Raw genomic sequence first — 20,405 nt, forward strand, 5'->3', positions numbered from 1 at the left:
TTGTGCAGACATGTTCACAAAGCCAGTTACAATAGAGAAGCTGCGGTGGTTTTTAGCTTCTCTTGGCTTGCAGAAAAGATGATGAATGCACATGGGCAAGAAATTAGGAAAATTGTTGTCAAGGTGGAGTTTGTTAGTTTGACAACGAATTAGTAACTTTAGGTAAAATGTAACTAGAAAGTTTTATACCGAAGAGTTGATGATATAAAAACTATCCAATGCCCATGAAATGTAATGGGGGGAATCATTGTTGAATAACAAATTCAGTTTCTAATTCAGTTTCTTATCTTGGTTATTCTGTTGGGTTTCTTTGTTTTCTTTCATTATTTTAATTATTGTTTCAACAAGGTGACCCCGGGCTAGGGAAATCTACTCATTTTACCATCGAACCACAGAGTAACTCATGCCAAAGGTGATCGTGAATGTGATGCACAAGAACTCGATGTAATAATACTAAGGGCCTCCGAGGGGCAGTGATCAATAGTGGCTTGTAGTTAAAGTGAATATTTTGAAAGTATTCTAATCATTTAATTAAAGTGGAGGACTTCTGTGTGACTCGGATATAATACGTTGATCATTGCCATGGCTTTCCCTGGAGATATTATGAACATTATATCCAATTGCTAATGCATACAATCATCCGAACCTATGACTATAAATGAAGTAGAAACCTCATTTAATGTATAACCAGATCAGTCTTGTTTAATGATTTATAAATAATTGTTCCATACAAATCATAATTACCATCGATCACACAGTCTCCACAATCGTCTCCAACTTACATTGCCGCTGAAGTGGCCCTCTAATTCCCGTTGAAATTGGATTATTAGGGCGCCAGCAGTTCTCGTGTTTACATTCATGTTGGTTATGAATGTCGAAAAACGGCTGCACTTGAGCTTGCTCTTTACCAAACCCATATGATAATTTTCTGCTCCGCCTCTTCTTCTGTGCTGATACCCAAGCATTGTTGCTCTTGTAAAGAAGAGAAGCCATGTCTGAACCTGTCAACAAAAACTGTAACTTCCGCTGAGGAAGAAGAAAGTAGAGCTGCCCAATCTCCAATTGATCATCATCACCCAGAAGGTGAGAGATCTTTTCACCAACATAAAGACCGTCTGAGATACAGATGACGTGGCCCTCATATTCCCGCAGAATGTCTTGGCTTCTCACCTCTTCACAGAATTCCTGGATCCTCCCGTCCATCAATATCAGCTTTGCAGTCGCTTCTGGCACAGAAGAAATGGCATTTGAAGAAACGCAACTCCCCATGTTGTGTACTATTCAGAGAAACTTATCCTAGGCTCTGAAAGCGAGTGGTGGAGACTTGGAAAATATTCAATCAGTCTGTATGTGAGAGGGGTATGAGATGAATGTTATAGGGGCGGGCAAATCCAGAAGAGGGAATTAACGTGGAAGGCAGCAGAAGGGAAGGGAAGTGGTACCAAAACTTTTGGAGTTGGTGGTAACGTTGTCGTGGGAATCTTAAAAATAGCGCGTGGACAGTTCCTCCACATTTAAAATTTTCATCTTTAATAATAATAATGGATTTATTTTTGATGTGACGTGGTCGTAAGTAGTCCTCAATTATTCAATCTGTTTTTGGATTTCAAGTTGCATCCAGACAAGACATTTGAGTTTTAATGAAAGAAAGTGGGATTCCATTCATAGCGCACGTTTGTCGTTTGCTCAGAGGGCCCATCTTCATAATTACACAGAAAGCATAACTCATATCGAGTTAGTATATTAGTATTAAAATAATTATTATTTTGTTTCGAAGATTATTTATATCTCATTGTTCAAAATTTTGGTAAAAATAATTTTTTTTTAAGTGTCATGAATGGAAATATAAAATTTTAAGTATTGAAATATTGATGTTCTAATTTAAATTTTAAATTTATATTATTTAGATTTCAAAATATTTTAAATTTAAAAAATGTATATTTCAATGTTATTATTTTAATGTTATTGGTTCTAAGCGCTAATATGATTTCTTGTGAAATTGTTTCTAAATTAATATATATTTTTTAATATATTATTTTAACTAAAAATACAATTTGTTTTAAAAAAAATTAAATTTTAAATATCATAATTATAACATACCTATCAACAATTTTCGATAAAATGAATCATAAAATTAACAATGGCAATTTAAATGTCAAATTCAAAGAGGTGGACAACCTCTCTAGCATTGTTCTAAAATCAAAGATCACTTGTCAAATCATTGATAACATGTACCAAAAGAAATTGCTTTCTAAAATTTGTACATGAGACTTTCCTCATGGTGATGGTTATGACACATAGGCAAATAGTGTCTATGAGTTTGTTTCAAGTCAATCTTAAAAGTTATAAATATCAATAATTTCTTAAGATGTAAAAAAATATGTAATCATAATATAGTGAAATGAAAATTATATATTTTAGAATTAATGAGCTAGTTTATATATAGATGATAAGTTTGTGTCCTAATTCAATATATATTTTTTTAATTTTTTATAATTTGAATTTTGTTTGAATGGGATAAAATACTAGACAACAAAGTTTCTATCGTTAATATTCCTTATTATTAAAGTAAAATTATTATTTTTATTTTCAAGTTTTTTGGATTTTAATATTTTAATTTAAATTTTTATTAAGTATAGTAGGCAGGTTTATGTATATTGGAAATATTGAGAGGTGCGTGAACCAATATTTCTTTACATTTATTATATTATGCCAATTAAGATCATTAATTGAACTAAAACACAAGGTGTATAATAAGAAAATAATTTTATTAATGAAAATGATGAGGACTCCAATCCTCATACAAACAATTAGGCTCCAACATGTATAGTAAAATTACAACTCCTTCAAGGCTCCAACCTTGGTCTCAATGAGGCTCCAACCTCTTATGAGGACTCCAATCGTCAAAGACAATCTAGGCTCCAACCTAGTTTCCTCCAAGGCTCACACCTTGTATGAGGAATTTAATCCTCTAGAGCTCTAACCCTCTCTACTTGCTTCAATCGTTTAAGGTGGCTTCAATATTCCTTCAAGTCCACCAAAACATTCTTAACAATACTTGAAAGATCTCTTCAAGAAACTTCTAATAATACTTCAAGCGTGTTTCCAAGGGGTCTTTAATATCATCCTCAGTAAATTATCCATATTAGCTCTTTGTCTACAAGAAGGGGTCTCCAAAACTACTTCTACAAATTTCTTCAAGACTCCTCCAAAACGTGCTCCAAAATTTCCTTCAAAACTGCTTCAGGATGTCTTCCAAATATTCCTTCAAAGTTGCCTCAGGTTTGCTACAGAAACTGCTTCAAAATGCCTTTTGATTTGCTCAAAGCCACCCTTTAATACCTACTCCAAGTCTGCTCCCAAATCTTCACACACAATCCAAGAGTGTTTTTATAAGATTTCTCCAAAAGGGGTCTTCACATGTGCTTGAGGTGTTGCTATAGGAAAACCCCAAAGGATATTCAAAATTTCCTTCAAAGGACTCCTCAAAACGATGACTTCATGTGGCTATAGATTCCTTAAGGATTGCTTCAGATATATCCCAAAATTCCTTTCAAGAAACTAATTCAAGTCTTTCAAAAGGATGCCTCCAAGTTTTCTTCAATAAAGACCTTCAAAGACTATTAAGGACAAAAAATTTTATTCATAATTTTTTTGAAAGGTGCATCAAATAATTTACTACAAAAAAAAAACTATTCAAAAATTGGTTTGAGCAATTTAGTCAATGTCACAACAATCTTTACTGCACCTCCAAGTCTAGTCTAGACATCACTCTTAATCCAACTCAGGTTTCAAAACTAGGCCAAGGCATAACTCTGATATATAGCACGAGAATTACAGTCAAGTGATTTGTCCATTTTCTAAGAAGTATAGTCTAAGCTAAAGGCCTAGAACAAAAGTTGCAGGTTTAAGACTTCATGTGTCAAGACTAATATGCGCTTTCTCACAAGTCCAAGGCATATTATCCAACTTGAATAGGTTTGATCAAGGGTCAAGTAGGTATATTACCAGGTTTGGTCCAAGGGCAATGTTTTGGTCCTAAATGTTGGGTTGTGTTAGAGGGGGGCGTTCACAGGGGGTTTGAGGGGGGTGGTTAGACCCCCTCTACGGGGTTCGGGGCAGCATCCTGGGGGATTTTTTTTTTTTAGACCCATGGTTTTGGCGCGATGGTTTTCGGTCCATGGTATTGGATGCTTTGGCATGTATATATATGTATTGTAACATTGAAAGGAACATAATGAAAAAATCAATCTGGTAGTCCCGGTTTTAGGATCTAATGGAAAAAATCTGTGTATATTTGTTTTATGTGTTATGCTATCGCTATTGTTTATTTTCTGTTTTTAGAATTCATATGCAGTTAATTTCTGTATGGGGTTAAAGCCTACATTTGGTATCAGAGCAAGTTTGGCTCTAGGGGGACGTCTTTGTTGCTGAGGGGTTTCACTCGAGCCTGTGGTAGACCCTGTTCAATGGGAGATTTGCGGGATCAATTCTGGTGGTGAAAGAAGATGGCGAGCAGTGGAAAGATAGAGATTGAGAAATTTAATGGTCAGGGTCTTGAGTTATGGAAACTCAAGATGGAGGATTTGTTGGTGGATAAAGATCAGTGGATCATGGTAGATCTGGGTACTAAACCAACGGGAGTGTTCATTAAAGAATGGAAGAAGTTGGATCAGAAGGTAAAGAGCACAATATGACTGTGTGTCTCAGATTTAATATTTTCGAATGTATCATGGGAAGCTATGGTGAAGCCTTTGTGGGACAAGTCAGGGACTTTGTACCAATCTAAGTCTTTGGTGAATAAACTGTTCCTACGGAAAAAGTTGTATAACCTGAGAATGAAAGATGGAGATTCAGTGACAGAGCATCTGAATGCATTTAATATTGTGGTAAGATAGTTATTATCTGTTGATATTAAAATTTCAGATGAAGATAAGTGCATCAATTTATTGTGTTCTCTACTAGATTCATGGGATAGCCTGCTTATTGCAATATGTAGCAATGCAATTACCTTACAGTTTGATGAAATAGTCTCATCCTTACTGACAGAGGAGATGAGACAAAAAAATATGGAGAGACAGAATGGTGATTCCTTGTCTATACGAGGATGGACCCTGAACAGAAACAAAAATAAGTCATCGAGTGGGAGATCTAAATTTAGAAGGAGATCTAAATATCCAAAAAAAAGGTAAAGGTGTGCTGGAAATGCAGAAAGGAAGGGCACTACAAAAGGGACTGTAAATCTAAAGCTCCTAACAAAGGAAAGGGATCTGGTGATGCTCCTTCTGTAGAGGCGAAAACCACCTCAGATGAAGGTGGGGATGTGTACTTGGCTTCTTCAAGTACACATGTAGATCATGAGGCATGGTTGATTGATTCAGCTGCATCCTTTCACTTCACTCCCCATAGAGAGTGGTTGTGCGAGTATGAGAAATATGATGATGGTGATGTCTTCTTGGGGGATGACAGGAAGGCTGGAATCGTTGGTCACGGAAAAGTCAAGTTGAAGTTGCAAGGTGGAAGGATTAGAATACTTTCGAGTGTTCTACATATTCCTGCATTAGCCAGAAATTTGATTTCTGTAAGCAAACTGGAATATGCATGTGTAAAAACAGTGTTCGAGAAATATACCTACAAGATGGTTCATGGAGCACTGGTATTTATGTGGGGAGTTCGGATTAGAACTTTCTACAAGATGCAAGGTGACACTGTTATTGATGGGTGCAACAGTTCTGTGGTTCTTGAAAGTGGAGAAAAAAATCTAGTGGTATTTGGAGAAAAGACCATGTTATGGCATCAAAGGCTTGGAAATATTGGAGAGGAGGGCCTTCGAGTACTTCATGGTAAAGGTATGGTAGAAGGTATGACTAATAGCTGTCTCGATTTTGATTTCTGTGAAAATTGTGTATATGGGAAGCATAATTGGGTGAGTTTTCCCTCTGGTGGTAAGAGGGCGAAACAAATATTAGAGCTTGTGCACAGTGATGTGTTTGGACCTGTGAAGGTTCCATCACTGGGTAAGTCTGTGTACTATGTATTATTTATAGATGACTTCTCAAGTAATACATGGATATATTTCCTTAAGAAGAAATATGAAGTCTTTGACAGGTTTAAAGAATTTAAGGATCTGGTGGAAAACCAAACAGAGAAGAAGATAAAGGTGTTGAGGATAGATAACGGTGGAGAATTTTGCAAGAAAGAATTTGAAGAGTTCTATAAGAAGTTTGGTATAACATGATAGAAGACTACTCCATACACACCTCAACAAAATGGAGTTGCAGAAAGAATGAACAAGATGTTGATGGAAATGGAAAGAAGGATGCTCAATGGTGTTGGGTTAGGACACAAATTCTCAATAGAGGTGGTGGAGACAGCATGTTACCTGGTCAACATATCATCTTCATCAGCGTTGGAGGATGACTCCATAAGAGGTATGGACTGGTAAGAAACCCTCTCTTTCACATCTGAGGGTATTTGGATGTGATGCATATGTACATGTTCCAAAGGAGAAAGAACAAAGTTGGATAGTAAATCTGAAAAGTGCATCTTTATTAGGTATAAGGATGGTTTAAAAGGCTATAAGTTTTGGAACCCAGTAACAAGGAAGGTTGTGTACAACCGAGATGTGGTTTTCAGAGAGGTGAAAGATGTTATTAAAAATGAAGTCCCATCAAAGGAACCTGAAAAGATAGAGTTTGAGCTAAAGGAATAAGAATCAGACTCTACGGCGGAAGAGGAATCAGAAGATGAAGAGCCACAAACTCCGGGTGTGAGAAGATCAGTTTGAGAAAGAAGGCAGCTAGAAAGGTATAGTCCATCTGATTCCTGTTCAAATTTTTCTTTATCTATTACTGATGATGATCCCAGAACTGTGAAGGAAGCAATAGATTCAGAGGATCGAAAACTCTGGAAAGTGGCCATGGTTGATGAAATGACATCTTTGCACAAAAATGAGGCTTGGGATCTGGTGGAGTTGCTGGCTGGAAGGAAACCCATTGGCAACAAATGGGTGTTCAAGAAGAATATGAATGCAGAAGGAAAGGTGGAGAAATACAAAGCTTGGTTGGTAGCAAAAGGTTATTCCCAGGTGTCGGGAATTGAATTTGTTGATATTTTTTTCTCCTGTTGCCAAGGTAGCTTCTGTTAGATTACTTTTATATGTTGTTGTTGCTTTTGATTTTGAGATAGAACAGATGGATGTGAAAACAAAATTTCTTCATGGGGATCTAGAAGAGGAGATCTACATGAAGCAACCTAAAGTATTTGCAGTGAAGGGTAAGAAAGAACTAGTATGCAAGTTAAAAAAGTTTATGTATGGGTTAAAATAGTCACCAAGGATGTGTTATCAGAAATTTGATACATTTATACGGGGACTTGGCTTCACCAAAAGCAAAGAAGATCAATGTGTGTATTTTAAATTAATTGGTGATTGTGTTGTTTATCTGGTCTTGTATGTGGATGATATGTTGCTGGTTGGAAATGAAAAAGAAATTATCCAGAATTTGAAGACCCAATTGTCCTCCAAATTCGACATGAAATATCTTGGTGACTCAAACTATATTTTGGGCATGGAAATTAAAAGAGATCAGGCAAAGAGGAAGCTTTGGTTAAACCAGAGGAAGTATGTCGAGACAATACTGCAGAGGTTTAATATGCAGGATAGTAAACTGGTGAAGGCTCCTATTCCTATAGGTGTAACGTTATCTGGTGAACAGTGTCCCAAGACACAAGAAGAGGAAGAGGACATGTCCCGTGTTCCATATGCAAGTGCAGTTAGTAGCCTGATGTATGTGATGATCTATACTAGACCAAACATTGCACATGCAATGGGATTAGCAGGTTTATATCAAAACCAAGGAAGGAGCATTGGACTGCAGTGAAGTGGGTTTTCAGGTATTTGCATGGCACTAGTGATTATGGTTTGTGCTACCAAGAAAGACCAGGATTGGACAGAGTTTTGGATATCATTGGCTTTGTTGATGCAGACTGGGTTGGAGATCTAGATCAGAGAATATCTACAAGTGGGTATGTGTTTAACCTATTTGGGGTTCAGTTAGTTGGATGAGTAAGAAACAATTTTTAGTGGCACTATCAACTATAGAGGGAGAATACATGGCAGCTACTCATGCAAGAAAGGAAGCAATTTGGTTGCAGAGATTGTGTTCAAGTATGGGGTTAGTTGTTAGGGTCCCACCCTAACACCCTTATTTATGTAATGGGATCACGTCATAGTCAAGAGTCAATAAAGCCCATATTAATAATTGTAAGTGGTTAATCCACAATTAATGACGGGACCACAGTTAGTTGCAAATGGGCCGTAGTATTAGATAGATGGTATTAATAAAACCCACGGTATTGGTCTGTGGTATTGCATGTATGAGTCATATATAAAGGATAGAGACTCCCTGCGAGGAGCATTGTGTCTTATTTTGTAATCGAGCTCTGCTCTATTGGAGGTTGCCCCCTCGAAGAGGCAAGTGAACATTACTCTCTGAATAATAAAATCATTGCTATTCTGTGTTCTGGGTATCTTTTCTTCGCATATTCTGTATTTGGGTATCATTTTGCAGGTTAAGAGCATAACAAGTGGTATCAGAGCACTTTCCAGGGCCGGTGGGATCTCCATTTCTTAGCAAATTTTTTTTTTTGGCTAGAGACGTGTTCCGGCGTCTTTAAACCACGGGATCTGTCGTTGAGCGCATAAACCTGCGGATTTGGGGAGGCATGCACGCAGGAAATACAAGAGGTGGTCACGTCTGTTGGACTCCCTTGTAACCCCTGTGGGTACCCCTTCGAGTAGTAACGCATTAGACAGAACCGTGCACGGACTATCTTCCACGTACCCTCTGGGTATATCGGAAGCCCCCTAGGCTCCCTTGAAACCTCGCCATAGATAAACCGTCGGCCATCTTGCGGCTACAGTACACCGAGAACAGCACTCGGAGAGATTACTCGCCCGTACGATAGGGTAGTCGGGTTGTACGGCTAAGGGTACGGTCGATCCTCCTTAGTTAGAGCCCTGAAACATTGGGCCGAGTACTACTGCAAGACCCTTATGTATATTGCGATTTATAGCACCTGACACTCCTCAAGACCATAGTTCCCTTTTCTATCAGGGGATCACACATCATCTCTTCCAGATCCGCTTGTGCAAAGGGGTGCAGTAGCAGTAGACATCAGTCCCGCAGTCTCGAGTTCGCAGATCAGCCATTCCGATCTATTAGATCCATCAGATCCGCAGAAGCAGTCTGTTCCGCCGCCCAGAGCTATCAGATCTGCCATTCAGATCTCTCAGATCCACCAGATCGGAGTCGTTGTGAAGGGTTCCTATACCGGGGTATAATTTTCGCAGGACTTTTGGCCGCATTGACATTTTGAGGATTTGGCGACTGCAGTATTGATAAGGAAGGAGTAAAACTCTGTTAGGAGTTTTCGGGGCGCTTATTGGTGATCTAGCCCATCAGAATCAGGACAACGAGTTGAGCACGGTGGTACCATTCACTTCTTAGTGAAATTTTTTTTAGGCGGTCCCAATTTTCAAAAAATCAGGTTGGTGTATGGTAGAAACTAGAGCTCAAGTGATGGCCAATGAAAGGATGGACAAACTTGAAGAATCAATGCAAACCCTCCACATTCAGCTTAGCGGGCTATGTAGCATGGTCGAGAAAATAATCCCGAAGGGCAAGGAGCAAGCCCACGAGGAGGCGTATAATGGCAATGGACATAATGAGGGTGAGTCTAGCCACTCTCCTCACGTCTGGCACACCCACCAACAACCCAGTCAGCGACCTCCCAAGTTGGATATGCATAAATTTGACGATCCTTACCCGTCGGCATGGATAGCACAAATGGAGCAGTATTTCAAACTGAATCACATCTTAGATGATGAGACTCAGCTTATGTTGGGGAGCATGTACTTGGACAATGAAAGGTGGCAATGGTGGGAATGGCATCAACGTTGCACTGGACCTTTTAGGACTTGGACCAAATTCACCAAAGCTATTCAAGACCGCTTTGACCAGGAATCATCTTTTTTGGGTCATCTTACTAAGCTCCGACAGACTGGTACAGTGGATGAATATATTAAACCTTTTGAAGCCTTAGCCTTCCGCACTTGGGGTCTCTCAGATGTGTTCTACACGGAATTTTTTATCAGCGGTCTTAAAGAAGCCATCAAAGCTCAAGTCCTACTGCACCACCCTCCCACATGGACGGAGGCTTGCAAGGTAGCTCGTAACGTGGAACTTGCATTAGCAGCCCAATACAGTCGCCCAAATTTCTCCTCTAAAGGTCGCCCCCCACAGGCTCACAACACGACTCAAACACTTAAGGTCCAAAAGGTGTCACCTGCGGAAATGGCTGACAGAAGAAAGCAAGGACTATGTTACTACTGTGATGAAAAATACTCCCCAGGTCATAAATGCAAGTAGCCCAAATTTTTTCAAATAGATGCCACTGACTACAGCTCAACAGAGGAAGATCCACCACTTGAGGAACATGAGGCGCTAGAAGACGACAACCAAAAGGACAATGTCTCTGACGAACCAGTTATTTCGCTGCATGCGTTGGTAGGGATTTCTTCCCCTCAAACTCTCAAAATCAGAGGTTTTCTTAAACATCGCCCAGTAGTAGTCTTGATTGATAGTGGAAGTACACATAATTTCATCCATCAAAAAGTCGCAGAAGCAGTGCATTGTTTTGTACGAGCAGTTTCTAACTTCCAAGTTCAAATTTCCGATGGAGGCACAATGAAATGTGAAGGCCGCTGTGAAAATGTCAAACTTCAAATGGGGGATTATCAGTTGAAAACCCACATGTTTTCCATACACATGGGGGGTTGCGACATTGTCCTCGGCGCTGAATGGCTCCGTACTCTTGGGCCAATCACAATGGATTTCCAGGAGTTATATATGAGTTTTAAGCAGAACAACTACACACATACCCTCCGTGGACTCCAGGCGGGAGCCCCCTCTATCATCAGCTCGCATAGGATGGAAAAATTGTTAAAAAGGGCAATCATGGAGTTGTAGCTCAATTTAATGCCATCCAGGCAGTCGAAACCAAGCCTCTGCCAATTCATCCTGAGATGCAACAGATTTTAAATAACCATCTACTGGTCTTTGACAAGCCTCATGAGCTTCCAGCCTCGCGAGGGGAACATGATCATAGCATCACCTTGGTTCCAGGGGCCCAACCCCCAAATGTGTGCCCATACAGATATCCGTTCACCCAAAAGAATGAAATAGAAAAAATAATCAAGGAACTTTTGGAAGCAGGTGTCATTCGTCCCAGAATTAGTCCTTATTCATCCCCACTGGTCATGGTGCTCAAGAAAGATGGGGAGTGGCGGATGTGTCCCGACTTCAGGGCCCTCAATAAGTTGACAGTCAAAGATAAATTTCCCATCCCGGTGGTTGACGATTTGCTGGATGAACTCAATGGGGCTCAATTCTTCACTAAGCTGGATCTTCGCTCAGGCTACCACCAAATTCGCATGAAGGAAGTCAACATTCCCAAGACTGCTTTCAGAACTCATGAAGGCCATTATGAATTCCTGGTCATGCCATTTGGTCTTTGTAATGCGCCCTCTACTTTTCAGAGCCTTATGAACCACATTCTCAAACCATATCTCAGAAAATTTGTCCTTGTCTTCTTCGATGACATCCTCATCTATAGTTGCACTTGGGCCGCACATCTTCAGCATGTAGATCTACTGTTGCAACTGCTCCGCAAGAATAAATTATTTGTCAAGATGTCCAAGTGTTCGTTTGGCATGACAAAAGTGGAGTATTTGGGCCACATTGTGGGGCGTGAAGGTGTCAAGGTGGACCCCAAAAAGATCTAGGAAATGCAGGAATGGCCTCAACCTAAGACCTTGAAGAGCTTGAGAGGGTTTTTGGGTCTCACAGGCTATTATCATAAATTTGTCCGCAACTATGGTCACATAGCGAAGCCCCTCACCCAACTCCTAAAGAAAAATTCATTCTTCTGGAATGAGGAAGCACAACAGGCCTTTATAGCTCTAAAAAATGCCATGTGTTCCACTCCAGTCTTAGCACTACCTGACTTCACCAAATCTTTTGTCATTGAATGTGATGCTTCGGGTACAGGCATTGGGGCAGTCTTAATGCAGGAAGGGCGACCTTTGGCCTTCACAAGCCAACAACTAAGTGGGAGGAATCTGGGCCAATCTACCTACGAGAAGGAAATGATGGCCATCTTACATGCAGTCGAGACCTGGCGACCTTACTTATTGGGGCGACGTTTCCAAATCCGCACAGGTCATCACAGTCTTAAATATTTTTTGGAGCAACGCCTATCCTCCCCACAACAAAATAAATGGCTAGCCAAAATGCTGGGATATGATTATGAGATCATTTACAAGAAAGGGAAAGACAATAGTGTAGTAGATGCATTATCTCGCCAATTTGAGGAGGAAAGTACTCTGCTAGCAATTTCCCTCCCCATTCCAGAATGGATTGAAGAGGCTCACAAGGAATGGTTTTCACACCCCGGACTCTCCCAACTCATTTCTCAATTGCAGGTAGATCCAAATTCCACCAAGGGCTACTCATGGTAGGATGATATTCTTTGCTACAAGGACAGAGTCGTAATATCACCAACATCCACCCTCAAAAGTCGCATTTTGGTAGAATTGCACTCATCTCCCATTGCAGGACATTTGGGCTTTCAGAAGACATATGCTCGCACTAGAAGATCATTTTTTTGGATAGGCATGAAAAATGACATCCTTAATTTCGTAGCAGAATGCGATGTGTGTCAACGCCACAAAGGGGAAACTGTCAACACACCAGGCACATTACAACCATTGCCCATTCCAGCATCAATTTGGACGGAGGTTTCTATGAATTTCATTACAGGTCTTCCAAAGTCAGGGAACAAGTCAGTCATCATGGTGGTTGTGGACCGACTGTCGAAGTATGCTCATTTCTGCACCCTACCCCACCCGTTTACACCAACTTTGGTCGCTCAATCTTTCATGGATCAGATCTTCAAATTGCATGGCATGCCCACTTCTATTGTGTCCGACCGCGACCTGATCTTCACCAGTAATTTTTGGCAGGAACTCTTCAGGATACAAGGCACTCAACTAAAACTCAGCACTTCCTATCATCCGCAAACATATGGTCAAACCGAAGCTGTCAAAAAATGTCTAGAAACCTACCTTAGGTGTTTCACTTTAGAAAAGAAACACCTTTGGGTACAGTGGTTACCTCTGGCTGAATGGTGGTATAACACCAACTATCATGCCACCACCAAAATGACTCCCTATGAAGCAGTATATGGTCAACTCCCGCCTTCACCTACTTCATATCTCAAGGGGTGCTCAAAAGTACAAGCAGTGGATCAACTCCTACAACAACGCGCAACCATGCTTGCCCATCTGCGAGAGAATATTCATCAAGCTCAGAACCGCATGAAGAAATAGGTAGACCAACATCACTCAGAGCGCCAATTTCAAGAAGGGGATCAGGTCTTTTTACGGCTACAACCATATAAGCAAACATCACTCAAAGACAAGGGGTGTCAGAAACTATCTCCCAAATTCTACGGACCATATCAAGTACTTCAGCGCATTGGAGAAGTGGCTTACAAGTTGGCCTTGCCACCTACTGCAAAAATCCATCCAGTTTTCCATGTCTCATGCCTCAAGAAAGTGATTGGGAACAATTGCAGAATTCAGACCAGTCTACCTGAATTGGACGAAGAAGGGTCCATCTGGCTTCAACCCGAACAGGTCCTAGACACATGATACAAGCAACTGTGCGGCCGCATGATTAAGGAAGTCCTCGTCAAATGGAAAGACACCTCTCCGGAAGATGCAACTTGGGAACCAACCACTATTCTTCAGCAGTTTCCGCAGCTTCAGCCTTGAGGACAAGGCTAGTCTTAAGGGGGAGGGCATGTTAGGGTCCCACCCTAACCCCCTTATTTATGTAATGGGATCACGTCATAGTCAAGAGTCAATAAAGCCCATATTAATAATTGTAAGTGGTTAATCCGCAATTAATGACAGGACCACAGTTAGTTGCAAATGGGCCGTAGTATTAGATAGATGGTATTAATAAAACCCACAGTATTGGTCCGTGGTATTGCATGTATGAGTCATATATAAAGGATAGAGACTCCCTGCGAGGAGCATCGTGTCTCATTTTGTAATCGAGATCTTCTCTATTGGAGGTTGCCCCCTCGAAGAGGCAAGTGAACATTACTCTCTGAATAATAAAATCATTGCTATTCTGTGTTCTGGGTCTCTTTTCTTCACATATTCTGTATTTGGGTATCATTTTGCAGGTTACGAGCATAACATTAGTACAGGTTTCTGTAAGGATAGATTGTGATAGCCAAAGTGCAATTTTATTGGCAAAGAACCCTGCTTATCATTCAAAGACAAAGCACATTGATGTTCAGTATCACTATGTGAGGATACGATAAAAGACAAAAAGGTGTTGCTGGTAAAGGTGGACACTTTGAAGAATATGGCTGATGCATTGACAAAATCTGTGAGCTCTGAGAAGTTCTCTTGGTGTAGAGAAAAAAAGAGTGTTGTAGGGCTAGAAAAATGACTAAGCTCTCATGTGGCCCCGTGTGGAAAGAAAACAACAAGTGGGAGAATGCTGTGTTGTGTTATATTCTTTCCATGACTAGCCCTAGTAGTTATATCGGGGGATTAGAGGGGGGCGAAGCCCCCCCTTCGTTGCGCCGATTCCTAGTGGGGGGGTCATATACATATACATATACATATACATATACATATACATATACATATACATATACATATACATATACATATACATATACATATATATATATATATATATATATATATCTATCTATATCTATATATATATATATATATATATAGATTGTAACATTGAAAGGAACATAATGAAAAAATCAATCTGGTAGTCCCGGTTTTGGTATCCAGGGGAAAATATCAGTGTATATTTTTTTTATGTGTTATGCTCTCGCTATTGTTTATTTTCTGTTTTTAGAATTCGTATGCAGTTAATTTTTATACGAGGTTAAAACCTACACTGAAAGGTTGCTCCAAAGGATAAGTTTTTGAAGAGGACTAAGTTTTGTCCTGCCTTAGGGCCAAATCTTTTGTTCTAAGGATTCACAAAAAAAGAAAAGTAATCTAAGGGATGAAGCACATGTTCCTAGAGATTCGAGACTTCTGTTATATAAAGCTGAAACTTCTTCACAATCAGGGTAATGAATCCAACAAAATTGTCTCCAAAGAAAATTTGAACAATGATCTCTAAAAATGTGATCCAAAAAGGGATAACAAACATGAAAAGAATTTATTTTTATCCTCTCTCCATGTTCATGAGATGTGAATTAATTGTTTTTTAGGAAAAATAATGGGGGTGGGGGGGGGGGGGGTTGGGGTGAATCAGTATTTTACACACATCAATTTCAATTTCTTATTCTAATTATTATAATCAATTGTGTAAAGGGAACTAGCATATGTACACGACTGTTACTACAAAAACCCATGTATATCTAGATAACTTATTTGATCATTTGTGCAGCATTAATCAATGCATTATTATTCCAGTATTCATCAATTAAATAGTAAGTATGAGCAATTGAGAAGAAGATAGAATATTAACGCACACAACCATATGAACACCGAGATTTTTAGGTGCAAACCCAATGTGGGAGAAAACCACCATTATTGTCATCTCTATCTTCTTCTTTTATTAAAAAATAATATTTTTACAGTCTTGTACTGGCGTAGACTTTAACCAGTACACATACTCCTACCCACAAAAGGCTACAACTGTTTCTCATTTTCCATCTCCTACTGGAAGGGCGCTACAACCCCCTTTCTAAAGACTATTATCCTCAGCCCTTTCTAGAACACTTTTCAGAATGTTTCAAACTGGATCCATTCTCATCAATTTTGAAATCAACTATTCAAATATTGGATCATTAAATCTACTAATGTAACAAGTGCAACTAAATAAGAACAAATCATACCAATGCATAACCACTCATCAATATGCCAAGTCAAACACTGTTACTCATCACGGAAACCAACTGCTTCCACTAGAAACCTTGATCAAGCATGTATCAGATTGTATACACTACTATTCTTCATCATACTTGCGTGTGTACGTGCTTCTCTTTAAGATTACTCGCGTATAGATCTCAAAATATTGATAAATAAATCTAAATCATCATTCCATTATATCATTCACCCAAACAAATACTGAAGCCATCATAAATCACGGAACCAAATACAAATTATCATAGAGTAGTTTCATCACTTATTCAACTTCTAATTCATAATCAATTCGTCCTAATCAGTATTGTCAAACATAGAGTATTATAAGAGATACTTCCGCAACAGACAACAACAAACATAAAATAATGGATTGTTAGGTCCTTATACTACTAGGGCAACCCCTTATTGTTATTAGTACAGCCCCCTTATTATATTGTTGTGCCCATGTAGTCCCCATATTGTTATTACTGTGCCCCATGGAAGCCCATTATTGTTATTATTGTGCCCTTACATTATTATTGTTATGTCAGCTCTGATTATATTATGACCCCTTAGACTCTTATATATAGAAAGGAGGTCTTTTCATTTGTATCATCTAAGAATTGTTCATTTTTGTAATGTAAAGAAGGTTGCCCCCTCGAAGAGGCTTATTTCTAAGGCGTTTATCTCTCTTTTCTATCATTTTGTGAGTTGGTTTCATAGCATTTGGTATCAGAGCTTTGGATTCTAGGGTTTCGCTGCTCCAAATAGGTCATCGTGGCATTTTCGCTATAACTTTTTTCCTGCAACGTTTCAGAACCAAAACAAAAAAACCGTTTGAGACGCAATCATGCTACACCTTGGGTCTGAATTTCATAGCTTGTCTCACTATATGTTCGGAGATATGATCTGAGGAAGTTAGGATTTTTACAAGCTCCAGAATTTAAGCTAAAACAGATCATCATGGGATTTTCGCTATGAAGTTTCAAAAGCTAAAGAAAAACCCATTTGAGAAGAAATTAGTCTAAACCTCTGCTCCGAATTTCAGATCTTGTCTTGCTATATTTTCAGAGATATAGTCTGAGGAATTTAGGGTTTTTGCAGACCCTTGAGTTACATTCCAAATAGGTGACCTTGGGAAAATTGTCATAGCTATCTCTCTAAGCATCAGATTGAAATTTCGTAAGAAGTTACAAAAAGAGGACAGGTTGTAGTTTCCAGTGTATATTTTTCATAACCAAAGGTCAAAACAGTCACACATGGCACTACATACAAGTTCTCTCTTCTGAAAAGGTATATAATCAGGTCATCTTGGGAGATTGTGCATAACTCTCTCTTGGAGAATCCAAATTTGATAAGACTAGTGGCATTGGAAAGAGGACACAGAGGGCTACTTAAATTCGCAATTTCAGAACTAGAAGAGCCAAAATTATAGAGTTATAGGCATTTCAAGATTGAGCTCCTGAAATCAAGAAAAGACGATATGAGGAAGTTTGATGGAAAGGATCCAGTAAATTGGATACTACAGATGGGGCAATATTTTGATCTACATGGTGTACCACTGTTACAAAAGGTATGTATTGCATCTTCATATTTAGAACCGGATCAATTTTTATGGTATAAAGGGTTTTGTTCTCGTAAACAACTTGTTACGTGGTCAATTTTCATGGAGGAAATGATAGCACATTATGAGGATACAAACATAAACACCTTCTTTAGAGAAAAGCCACAACAATTGGAAGAAAAAATAGAGAAAAGGCTTTGTTACAAAGTGGAAAGCAAAATTATGGCAACAAGGAAGTCTACCCCTCACAACTATAAAGATGGAAGTGTTGTTTCTCCTAGCCTTCCACAACCTACAAGGGTTACACCAAAACAATTGGAAGAAAAAGAGAAAAAGGGCTTTGTTACAATTGTGATAGAAAATGCACTAAAGGTCATAAGTGTGTTGAGAAGAAATTATTTTACATAGAGTATGAAGAGGAGGAAGAAAAGGATCAAGAAACATCAAAAGAAGAGAATATATGCCAGGACCCAACCCTAGAGAAAGAAGAAATGAATCCGACCATATCTTGTAAACCATTGGTAAGAATTACCACTCCTCAAACTCTCAATATAGAAGGACATATCAAGAAGAAAAAGGTTCAAGAAGTGAAATATCACATCAAGAAAGAAGAAATGAATCCGACCATATCTTGTAATGCATTGGCCAGAATTACCACTCCTAAAACTCTCAAGATAGAAGGACATATCAAGAAGAAAAAGGTTCAAGTGAAAGATCACATCGAGAAAGAAGAAATGAATCTGACCATATCTTGTAATGCATTGGCCAGAATTACCACTCCTCAAACTACCAAGATAGAAGGACATATCAAGAAGAAAAATGTTCAAGAAGTGAAAGATCACATCGAGCATCAAGAAATGAGTCCGACCATATCTTGTAATGCATTGGAAGAAATTACCTCTTCTCAAACTCTCAAGCTAGAAGGACATATCAAGAAGAAAAATATCTTCTAACTTCGTAACCGGAGAACCCACAGTAAAAACCATTTTTCTGTCAACGTTTCAAATCCCAACAGGGATCCATCATCAGGACTATTATTGAATGTTGATAGTAGAAGAGCTCAATTGCGAGATATAAATAGTTATGAGGTAAGTTGTTTTGATTAAAGAAGGTCGGCTGTTTTGATTAAAGGAAAAAATGAAGGTCGGCTGCTTAATAATTAATATTATCAAATATTTAATTAAATTAGGTTTATTTTAATTCTAATCATATAATATTTAATTTGATGATAGATTAATACTAATAATAAATAGTAAAGGTGGAATTTCTTAGTAATATATTTTCTCTTAATAATTAAAAATTTTCTCATAATAAATAATAATTTTTATATATAATAATTTAAAATAATTTATAATAACAATTTTTTATAATTAAATTTATTAATATAATAAAATAAAATAATTGATAATAATAATTTATGATAATTTATAAGAATAATAACAATACTAATAATAAATAATAAGTATTATAATTGTTATGGATTATTATTATTTATAGTTATTTATAAATAATAAATATTAATAATAATTAATAAATGTTATGTTATGCTATAATAAATATTAATATTACAATAGATGAGATTATTTATTAATTTGAATATAAATGAGATTATTTTAGGGGTTGATGGGATTTATTTTTATCTTTTTTTTTTTTTTTTTTTGAATTAATGATAATACTAATAGTTTATAATAATCTATAATGATAATTAGTGATAATTTATAATAATTTTTATTAATAATAATAAGTAATAATTTATAATGATAATAATTAATACTAGGTAATCAATATTATAATATAAAATATATCTAACTAATTTAATTAATAGTTATTTACAAATATTAATAAAAATTAATTTTAATATGAATCATAATAATACTGACACTTAATAGTCATAATTAATAATTAATAATAATAGTACATCTTATAATTTTTATTTACTACTTAATTATTATTAAAACTTTAATAGATTAAAAATTTTATTATATTTAAATATTAATTATTAATGTCTTGAGACAGATTTTAGGAGATAAAAAGGGAAAAAATACATATTGCGGGCAAACCTAGGAAGCATTGGAGGTCTTGATTTCTCTGATTAAGGGAAACCAGCTACTACTGATCTCGATGCCATTGTCCCTGTTGAGATTATGTGGATGTTTCATAATCTCAAGAGCCTCTCTAATTTTCCGCTTATGATGATGTTCTTCTCTTGCAACAATTGAGGCATTTTCCACACAGAGATGGTGCCTAGTTTTAGAGGAATGCTCTGCCAGGGCCGAAGTACGAGACCTATCATTCCTAATATCCGCTACATGTTCTTTCAGTCTAGTTTGCAAGGAACGACCTGTTTCACCAATGTAACTTTTCCCACATGAACAATCTATTTTATAAACTCCTTTAAGTTGGTGTCTATCAATATTATCTTTGACAGACCTCATACTTTGTCTAATTGTTCCGGGTGCCGAGAACTGGGTAATTATGTCTTTCTTTCTCAGGATTCTTGCAATCTTGTCTGTTACCCCTTGAATATAAGGTAGAAACACCTTCCCACACTGAGGTTGGTCTTGAGCTTTAAGCTCCTGAGATAACACCCTTCTTTCAGCCCTTTCTATAGCCATTCTAATTTCTTTTTCTTTGTAGCCTATACTTTTAAACACTGATACTAAGTGCCTCTTTTCTTCGTCTAAATGATCAGAATCAGAGATTCTAAGAGCTCTGATAGCCAGAGTGTTCAGAATGCCAAACTTCTGGGATGGGTGATGGTGGGAGTCTGCGTGAAGGTAGCTCTCTGTGTGGGTTGACTTCCTAAAAACCTTATGCCCTAAG

At 37.9% G+C, this 20,405-nt stretch overlaps 2 protein-coding genes across 2 annotated transcripts; both read right to left on the bottom strand.

Moving 5' to 3' along the window:
- Positions 1 to 750: 750 nt before the first annotated feature.
- On the bottom strand, positions 751 to 1,269 carry LOC149198299 (uncharacterized). The gene has a single exon (XM_089404115.1). The coding sequence runs from the start codon at positions 1,267 to 1,269 to the stop codon at positions 751 to 753; it is 519 nt and encodes a 172-aa protein (XP_089260241.1).
- Positions 1,270 to 19,642: 18,373 nt separating this feature from the next.
- On the bottom strand, positions 19,643 to 20,197 carry LOC149198300 (uncharacterized). The gene is made up of 2 exons (XM_089408998.1): positions 20,020 to 20,197; positions 19,643 to 19,923 (listed from the first exon to the last, which is right to left on the bottom strand). Exons 1-2 carry the CDS (start codon positions 20,195 to 20,197, stop codon positions 19,643 to 19,645), a joined length of 459 nt encoding a protein of 152 aa, XP_089265124.1.
- Between the last annotated feature and the right edge of the window lie 208 nt (positions 20,198 to 20,405).

The sequence above is a fragment of the Pinus tabuliformis genome, chromosome 2_2 (genome assembly GCF_031772625.1).
Source record: "Pinus tabuliformis cultivar Carrire ecotype Pingquan chromosome 2_2, CPIR1, whole genome shotgun sequence".
Classification (NCBI taxonomy): Eukaryota; Viridiplantae; Streptophyta; class Pinopsida; order Pinales; family Pinaceae; genus Pinus; species Pinus tabuliformis.

Coding starts and splice junctions, on each gene's coding strand:
- LOC149198299 (XM_089404115.1), bottom strand. CDS start 1,269: ATGGGGAGTTGCGTTTCTTCAAATGCCATTTCTTCTGTGCCAGAAGCG.
- LOC149198300 (XM_089408998.1), bottom strand. CDS start 20,197: ATGGCTATAGAAAGGGCTGAAAGAAGGGTGTTATCTCAGGAGCTTAAA. Junction 19,924..20,019: donor ACCCGGAACAATTAGACAAA/GTATGAGGTCTG, acceptor TTGGTGAAACAG/GTCGTTCCTTGCAAACTAGA.